The sequence below is a fragment of the Echeneis naucrates genome, chromosome 21 (genome assembly GCF_900963305.1).
Source record: "Echeneis naucrates chromosome 21, fEcheNa1.1, whole genome shotgun sequence".
Classification (NCBI taxonomy): Eukaryota; Metazoa; Chordata; class Actinopteri; order Carangiformes; family Echeneidae; genus Echeneis; species Echeneis naucrates.
In genome coordinates this window covers 7,376,673-7,386,169 of record NC_042531.1, presented here as the reverse complement: position 1 = coordinate 7,386,169, position 9,497 = coordinate 7,376,673, and the positions used below count along the sequence as shown (strand labels likewise).

General features: G+C 41.9%; 1 protein-coding gene across 1 annotated transcript; it reads right to left on the bottom strand.

The window, feature by feature from the left end:
- Positions 1-994: 994 nt before the first annotated feature.
- LOC115062279 (solute carrier family 22 member 4-like) lies at positions 995-7,589 on the bottom strand. Its single transcript, XM_029530909.1, has 11 exons — positions 7,380-7,589; positions 6,170-6,376; positions 4,704-4,807; positions 4,362-4,516; positions 3,960-4,131; positions 3,712-3,838; positions 3,540-3,640; positions 3,159-3,373; positions 2,546-2,728; positions 1,959-2,094; positions 995-1,602 (listed from the first exon to the last, which is right to left on the bottom strand). The coding sequence occupies exons 1-11, from the start codon at positions 7,587-7,589 to the stop codon at positions 1,503-1,505; spliced, it is 1,710 nt and encodes a 569-aa protein (XP_029386769.1). The 3' UTR covers positions 995-1,502.
- Positions 7,590-9,497: the final 1,908 nt, after the last annotated feature.

Sequence of the window (9,497 nt, the reverse complement as noted above, 5' to 3'; positions counted from 1 at the left end):
CTAAATTTCAAGTAATTTCTAAATGGACATTATTAACAGTGTTGGGCAACTTACTTCAAATTTTTAATGCATTATTAATTACTTGTTACTGTAATTTCAAACAAATTTATTACATACCATATTTGAAATGTAAGGCATTACACTACTTTTGCATTACTTCTAATCTACTCTCACCAAAATAAATGGAAATAATAAATGTAGCTCATTACACATACACACTGTATAATATAATATCAACATCATAGCCACAATTACTCGTGCTATTCCTGGAAGTGGACAGATCTGTAGGTTTCGCACTCAACGTGCATTTAACTACGACATTCCTTATGTCCTTTTTTCTAACGAACTGCAGTAATGGGCCGATCTCGGGAACGGATTGTCCCCACTAGAGACTCGGCCCCCTCAGAGGATGGCTCCCTCCACAGACCGGACCCCTTCAGAGACTAGAGACCAGACCAGACCAGACCCCCCTAGAGACTGGCTCCCTCCACAGACCGGATCCCTCCAGGGTCTAGAGACTAGACCAGACCAGAACCCTGCAGAGACTGGCTCCCTCTAAAGACCCGACCAGACCAGACCTCCCCAAAGACTGGCTCCCTCCACAGACAGGACCCCTCCAGGGTCTAGAGACCAGACCAGACCAGAACCCCGCAGAGACTGGCTTCCTCCACAGACCGGACCCCTCTGGGACTAGAGTCCAGACCCGACCAGAACCCCGCAGGGACTGGCTCCCTCTAGAGATCAGACCAGACCAGACCCCCCCAGAGACTGGCTCCCTCCACAGACTAGAGACCAGACTCCGTGGGTTGGAGGCGGGGTCACAGACAGACAGGCCACACCCTAACAAGCTCAGACCTGTGAGATGTTCAGGTGCCATCATGTCGAGGTAATGCACAATTTGGACAATAGACATTAGAAACGATTTTTTAAAAGTGGTTTATTAATTTAAACACCACTGAATATAATTAAATCTGTATAATATGCCCCATTACACTGGTAAAAAACACACACGAAAAACCCCAATACATTTTGTACAAACACAATACAATTGAAATTTATAAATACACCATTTCAGAATCTTTTAATGTAGCATGACTTTTGCTAACACTTATGGTACACCTGCTATTAAAGATGTCTTTACCAGATTAATATTCATGTCAGTTTAAATTCATTATTAGGATTAAATTTTATATTAATGCTGAGGCTGGCTGCCCTCACTTTCATGTCTTTTTTACTGTTTTTGTTTTTCAAAGTCTCTTCTTTAATGTTTGTTCCTGTCCTTGTAATTTTTCCTCACAAACTGTTTGCTCATGTTGAACTGTTTTCTTTCAATCTTTAATACTGCTGTTGTAAAGTGTTGACTTTATTTTGTAAATTATGTTGAGGTGTGTGTATGTTAAAGTGAACTCACTACAACTGACCCTGAAAAGCAAAGCAGTAAACTTGATCAACAGTTGGCGAAGTCGTTTGTAAATTTATTTTTTAAAATCTGTTTGTGTTTCTTATAGGCAAGTTGTGCAGATGATTTCAGGTGCTGTACTCTGCTCTTTAGCTGATTTCCCATCATCCTGAGGAGGAGTGGAGGCCCATGGCCACCTGAGCCTGGAAGTCAATTGAGGATTAATGCATCAGTGAGACTGCTTTACATAATGTGTATTCAATTTGTGTTCAGTCTGTGTGTGATGGAAGTTGTTCCATACAAAATTAGTTTAAACTTAGATTGGTACCACACAGCAATTATTTGGTTTGAAGGAGTACAGGCTACCAAGGAGGTCCAAACCTGCATTAAATAGTCTGCTCTGCAGACACTTTTACCACCATTTACCAGCATTAATGGTCTGTGGACCAAACTTTTTATTCTTGCTGCACAATACAGATTAATTGAGCTATAGAGCTCTAAGCCTGTTAGTGTTAATGACTGTGACAGTAAGTGGCATATTATGACTCTGTAGATGTACCTCTGTGGGGGTGGCATCTGTTCTATGGTGTCAGGAAGCGGCTGTCTGAATGTCTCCGGCAGGAAAACACAGAGGAGAACACCAAGTAGTGACAGAGAGGCCACAACGATCCACGGTAGGAACACATAGAACACAGCTGGAGAAGGAATCAGGCCAGATCAGACAATATCAGATCAGACCAGACCAGAACTGACCAGATCAGACCAGACCAGAACTGACCAGATCAGACCAGATCAGAACCGACCAGATCAGACCAGACCAGAACCGACCAGACCAGAACAGACCAGATCAGACCAGATCAGACCAGATCAGACCAGATCAGACCAGATCAGATCAGAACCGACCAGATCAGACCAGAACCGACCAGATCACATAAGACCAGATCAGAACCGACCAGATCAGACCAGGCCAGGCCAGACCAGACCAGATCAGATCAGACCAGATCAGAACCGACCAGATCAGATCAGACCAGGCCAGGCCAGACCAGAACAGACCAGACCAGGCCAGAATGAGTGGCCCAATACAGAAGACTGTCAGTAATAAAGGGTCAGTTCACCTAATAATATGCATGAAGTGAAAGGTCTCACCCAGCTGCATCATGTATGGAGAAACAGAGGAGCCTAATCTGGAGAACATGGCACATGTCGACATTGCTGTGTTCCTGATGACTGTGGGAGACACCTCACCGGTGTACACATATATCACCCCAGTGCCAGCCAGAATACCAAATTTACCCAGCAGCACCAGGGCCAGGATGAAAGCTGGTTGGCCTACAGGCAGAAAGAAGACGATAAGTCAGTGATGTTGGAAACAAAATTTTTAGAGAACGATGTTAGCGGCACATTTATTTCTAATACTCTACTGCATTACTCAAATTACTAATACTGCTCCCTTTGTCCTTCACTTGGACATAACATCTCCCACTGTTGCTGACCAGCCTACTGGAACAGACTACAACACACCGAGGCAAGTAATGGGAAGATCATAGGTTGGAATTAAGATACCGCTATTTTGCATGATTATGATTCTGGGGAGGGGCAGGATGCAGGATTTTCTTTCTTTGAATTTCTTCCATTGTCATATTTGCACATAGGTTTTACACCTTAAGGATACAATATGTTACACAGAACACGATACGTTGAAGAAAGACACCGGTAGACAAACAAAGGAGCATGGCTACATGATGGTCGTTTCACTCACTGTCCGGCGTGGCCTGGATTAGGAGCAGTGCTAGCACCCCCAGCAGAGTGAATGCAATGAACGACAGGCGACGAGGGAGACTGCGTGTTGCTAGCCAGATGGCAAAGTATGCTGGAAGCTCAACAGCTGACAAGAGGAAGTAGTTTAGGTAGGGGTTTCCATACAGGCCAGACGTGTTGAATGACAAACCAAAATAGCTTACACTTGTAGAAAACCTACAAGCCAGAACACAGGACAAAAAATGTTTTGTGCAGGCTGCACTGTTTGTCTTTTCTTTTAACACTGTTGTGTTAGAGTAAGGACCTTTAAGATCTCAATGGGTTATCTGGAGTACATTAAGTCTCGGAGGAGAATTTAAAATGAAAAAATGCTTTTACTCACCAGATGAGCCACAGAATGAGGGTGATACAGCGAACTTTAGGGCTCCTCAGCAGGTCCAGGAGGCTGAGAGACTCTACCTCCTTGCTAGAGGCCTTTTCCAACTGTGGAGACAGAAACTACTGTCCACTGTCCTTTAAAATCTGGGACGAGGCTAAGGTTAGAGGTTCCTTACGTTGGGTGGCAGGAAAATGACATGTGGTGGCTCCACTTGGTTCTCCAGAGCTGCTGATCTCACAAGACGTTCTGCTTCCTGCAAACGGCCTTGAGATACCAACCAGCGAGGGGACTCTGGGACCAGCCTGGTGGACGAACACAGACATGTTATATTTCCTCCAGTGCTTCAAGTTTAACTAGTAAATTGTCACTTACAAAGTAGTTAATCATGTTGTAGATAAGCAAATGAGCATTTGGTCATATTACCTCCATAAGGGTATACAGGCCAAGCCGGGTACAGCCATGACCAGAGACAGCTGTCTCCAGTTCCTGACCAGGTAGGCAGTCGCAGGCAGCAGCATCATTGCAACCACGTAGACAAAAGGTAAGCACAGGCTGGAGAAGAGCACTCTGTTCGAACCAGTCAGGATCTCTGAACCTGTGGGGGAAACATTATGAATAAAAGAAGTGTAATCACCTGATTTCAATTTTCACTGTTATTCAGATTACCCCCCAGCTATACTTGTCAATGAAGCTGAATGAAGACTTGAGGTATGTCTTACAGACAAACATCTGGATGACCTGCAGCTTTTTACATCTGAACTCAGACAAAAGTGAAGTCATTGCACAATTCTGTGAAAAGCCTTCAGTTGATGCAGTAACCCTTACCCAGTACAAACACTACGATGTAGCAGGCAATCTGACCCATGCCCAACACAAAGAAGAGGACAGTAAAGACAGGCCAGGACGGCGCAAAAGCCACAGCACTGCTGAAGATGCTGAGCATGGCGATGGCCCCAAACAGAACGGGCTTCCTGCCAAACCTGAAGTACAAATACAACAGAACCGTGTCAGTAACAACAGCAACACGAAGGTCCTCAGATATTGATGCTAAAGAAAAGTAACACTGACAGCAGGATACGCTGGGATAATTCATTCAGTTACTGCCAGAGTCTCTGAGGTATCTGAGGGGCTTTAGTGCAGGAAAATCCAACTAAAACTGAAAAGTACCGGTCAGAGATTAGGCCGGAGATGAAGCATCCACTCAGTCCACCCAGGAAGTAAACGAATGAGGTCAGAGGTTGTTTCCACTGATCACTGCACACCAGGTCGAACTGGAAAAACATTCAATACAAAGCAAACATGAAATAAAACTTGGAATATCACAATAAACATGTGACAGCCATGATCATTGTCCTGCTTCCCTGAACCCCCATCTCCACACTCCATCTCTTTTGTCTAGTCCTCATGCATGTGTCTGTGTTCTTCCAGTGACCTGGCCTCTGAGCTTCCTCCTCCTGCAGCCATTTCCTTACATCCTGGTACTCCACCATCGAGTTTGTCATTGTCCTTTAGAGGCCAGCTCCCCAGAGCCCTGGTCTCTGAGGTCCAGCTGCTCCCTGCCCAGGCCTTCAGCTACCAAACTCTATCCTACTTCACTCCTTTCAGCCTGTTCTACCAAGTGGCCTCTCCCTGTCCAGACTTGTTTGTTTTTTTTGTGCAGCTGTCACATCAGCATTTTTCTGCCCTCTTGCTCCTCTGCTTTACTTTTCACCTCCTGGGCCAAAGGTTTCTTTGCACACAAGATCAGATTAAGTTACAGAGTTTCCTTAAAGCGATACAGGGACGTAAACATATGTTTTGTGGGGGAATTGATTGTGGAGATATTTTTAGCACATGTCTTTATCATCTATATGAGCAGGTTATTGTATCTTAGCCCTCCTTATTTTCTTGGAAACTTGTTTTCCTGTTTTGTTTTGGGTTTTTCTTCAGAGCCCTCCCTGCCTGACTTTCAGTTCTTAGTTTTTTTTACTCCATATTGATTTGTTGACAGCCACTCTGGCTCACAGAAAACCCTATCTGCTGTGCCATCGTTTCCAGTTCCAGATGTGAACAAGTTAAACTGTATAGAGGAAGGCCATAATGTTGTATGGCTGCAGGTATGCAAACTGACATGAATTGAATTTTGCAACCAAATGTGCAGACCTGTACAAAAAAGTGGAGTAAAATGCTTTAAAATTGACAAAATATAAAAAAAAAAGTACGAATATTGTTTGTGTCTTATTTCTGATGTTTGCTTTTGTGCAATGATTTGCTGACTCACACTGGGAAATGGATCTCAGTGGTTTACCTCACACAGTCTAAGCATCCTTATATTTACTCAAGTAACCCAAACCAATAAAGAATAACAAACAATGAGTTCTCCACCTCAGGGATATAAAGTAGATCTCTGACTAAAAACCTCTTCATATAATCTAAGTCAATGATTGGTGACCACTGAGAAAGGACGAACATAGTTCTGACCAGAGTGGATGCTTACATAACATAATGAAGTCTAAACAGTAACATCTGTTAGGCAGAAAGAGGCCATGTTACCAATAGCAACAGTAAAACCCGTGAATGCAAGTACAAATATTGTAACTATATTTGTACTTGCAGAAGCAGTAGTGGTGGATACAGCAGAAACAGTTCGGTACCTCAGTGACTACAGTAGATCGGTAGAACTCGGTACTGTAGGTCCATCCGTCCTTACAGCTCTCCTGCTGCAGGCTGGAGAGGAGGACCTCTGAACCAGATCCAGACAGATTCTGGTGTAGGCTGGGTCTCATTCCCATTTCAGACAGGTTCTGTACCAGGTCCAGCTGATACCGGCTACAGCTGCTCCTCTCCAGCTGCCCGCTCACCTGTTGACCAGGAAACACGATCACTGCTGATTCCTTCATTTGCTGCCAAATCATTCTGTGACATCAGCTCAAACTACACCAGTTTTAACCTGCATGAACATCCCATCCTGAGTGTAATCCCACATAATACAGTGAATTATTAGCTGCCATTATATAACAAATAACTTTGCCTTACCTTAAACCCAGAATCCCATGAAAGATATAAAATTTCCTTCAGTGCTGTACTGTACTTTAGTATAGTTCCTGTGTTTTCTATTTTATACTAAAGATGAATATGGATTTAAACTCCATATATAAATATGGTAGCTAAATGAATAAAGGAATAAAAGGAATAAAAAGCTTCTAACTTGTTTATACATCACCACTTATTTACTATGAAAAAAATTTTTAGCTGTCATTCAGCTGTATTAAAGTATATTTCACTGATAATACAAATATAGAGATTAGGAATAATTATCTTACTGTAAGTAAAAGTTGGAACATGGGAATTTTTTTCTTGTAATGAAATATTTTTACATTGTTGTATTTTCACCTTTAGTTGAGTAAAATATGTGGACTGTGAATTACGTTGACGTTGCTGTTTTTCAAAGGTTTGGACGACAAACAATGCTTCCAAAACACAAGGATAAGGTAAAATTTTATCAGTCACAACTAAACCTAAAACAACAGGCATGACCAAATTCCACCAAGAGGAAAAGAGTGATTAAAGTTCTGCAACTCTTCTTTTAAATTTGGATGAGTATTGTTTATCATCATCAGATTATAATATACAAAATATATTAAACTGTGAAACCTGACAGTCGGTGATAGAAACTTTGATTTGGACATCAGTGAGTTTTTTTTTTTTATCAATTACCAGTTATCCATGAAAGCTTACATATTTTATTGTAGGACCGGGAAATTTGAAAATTGTAATTTAAATGTAATTTTTTTTCAGTTTATTGATCACTTTTAAAATCGCCCAGTTCACACAGGCCTGATTCCAGCACTGTCTGGTTCTGACCTGTAGTGGGATGCTGGCCTGGATCCACTCCTGGCTCAGGTTGCTCTGGTCAGGGATGTAGCAGTGGTGTTGGGGGCTGGCCAGCAGGAAGATGACAGACAGGATGTTGTAGCCACATGGAACTGAAGTAAAACAGAGCAGGAGGAAGACTCTCCTCTGAAAAGGGCCCCAAGTCCCCAAGAACGACACAGAAGCCTCGTAGTCCTGCATTTCACTGGACTCTACTTGTACTCTAGTTTGTTTCCTTACTTTTCAGTCAACAAAAATTTTGCTGCTGTTTCCAGTGAAGAAACAGCAAAGACATGCAAGCTGACTATCCCTGCAAGAAGAATATTTAAACAAATACTTTTACTCCTCCATTTACTGCAGTGGATGAGAAAACTGATGTGTTATTTAGAAGTAAAATTACAACGCTAACTTCAAATACGTCCCGATAACTCAAGCACAAGAACAATAAATACAGAATCCCACCAGTTTACGTGATACTACAGTAAATATAAATATGGCTCTCTGAATACAAATGCTGTTAGAGAGAGGTGGTGTCAGCCTCTCTGCGGGATATTTAGCTGGATAACTCCTTTATCCAGCTACAACCAAAGAACTCCTCCTCCTTCTCCTCCTCCTCCTGGTCTTATCATTTGTGGTAGATTTTCATCCTATGTGTATATTGTAAAATATTTTCTATATCTAAAATTTTGAATTTGCACAAGATGTTTGGAAGCTTGAAATATGTTTTCATTTCTGATATGCTGAAGCTTTTTTCTAAGATACAAATAATCATTTTCTCTGTTCTTCAGTTCTGCCTTTCCCATGGAAGATGTCATTTAACGCAGTGTCACTGCATCATGGTGATGAACTGGTTGAATTTAAAAACAACTTTGTTTAAAGAAGTAAATACAAGTCTGTGTTGTGAACTAATCTGAGGTCCGATGTGTTAAATGCTCAGGCCAAAGGTCAGATGGATTTGTGTATTTGCAGAAGAGAAACCCCGCCCCGTACATTTTTCTGGCGCTCCATGTGTTTGAAAAAACACAAACAGCTATTTTGTGAAATCAGGTTATTGGAGATGGCCAAATTTCATAAGTGACTAAGTGACTAACTGTCTAATCTTAAATTGACTTTCCATAATGTAACCACCACCACCACCACCACACACACAGTCGCAGAGAGCGTGTCAGGAAGTGTTATGATCCAATGGGTCGGTGCAAGCTGGACAGCACTGCACTACAGCCTTGTCACGATTTAACTATGCCAATTATTTATTTCCACAGAAGATGCTGGAGATGCTGACTGTGAAGTAAATGACTAAACCAGTCTGAGGCCTCCAGCCCAGTCCAGTTTTGCCTGTCTGATGACCAGTTTGTTCAGGTAATGCTGATGCCTGGTGACCCATCTCTTTCCCAGCCACCCAGTGATATCCTATAATGTTCTGCTTTATATACGCTGCTTATATATGTTATTACACTGTAATCGTCAATAGTTTTGCTCATAATTGTGTCTCTCTCATGTATAAGCTTTAGAACTGACCGCTGTGCCATTGTAAAGTATCTCTAGTTTACATTCACACAACATATGTAAAATGCAAGGTGAATTTATCCACATTATTGTAATATTTCATTGTCTAATAAATTGCTAGCAAAAAAAGAAAACTATCTGATGCCATGATGACATAACGTGCTATGATGAGATCAAACCCGAAAGTGACAACACAGCACAGACCAGCGTTATCAGCTGTCACAAGCGCAAATGATCTGCAGAGTGGGGACCATGTGAACGAGCAGCTTTGTTTTGTTAACATTCAAGGCCCACGGTGTTACCACAGCACTGTGATTTAGCAAATTTAAATGTGTCATTGTGGAAAAAGCTATGTAGGCTGGCTTATGTAAGCTAGGGGCCCCCTAGTGGCTGTATAATGAGAGTTATTATAGTCATTATTGTCTTCTAGAAGATCTTTGGGGTCATGTGAGAATAATTAAGGTCTCATTAGAGATGTGAAGGTTTCAGTTTGGTCACAAAAACATCACTGGAGCCACATCAGTGCCTTTAAGATCACATGAAAGCAGTTATCTTTACATTTTCATGCACTTTTATCCAAAACCACTTACAAGTGTGGAACAT

Coding starts and splice junctions, on each gene's coding strand:
- LOC115062279 (XM_029530909.1), bottom strand. CDS start 7,589: ATGCAGGACTACGAGGCTTCTGTGTCGTTCTTGGGGACTTGGGGCCCT. Junction 4,517..4,703: donor TCCGGCCTAATCTCTGACCG/GTACTTTTCAGT, acceptor TTTGTACTTCAG/GTTTGGCAGGAAGCCCGTTC. Junction 2,095..2,545: donor TCCATACATGATGCAGCTGG/GTGAGACCTTTC, acceptor TTCCTTCTCCAG/CTGTGTTCTATGTGTTCCTA.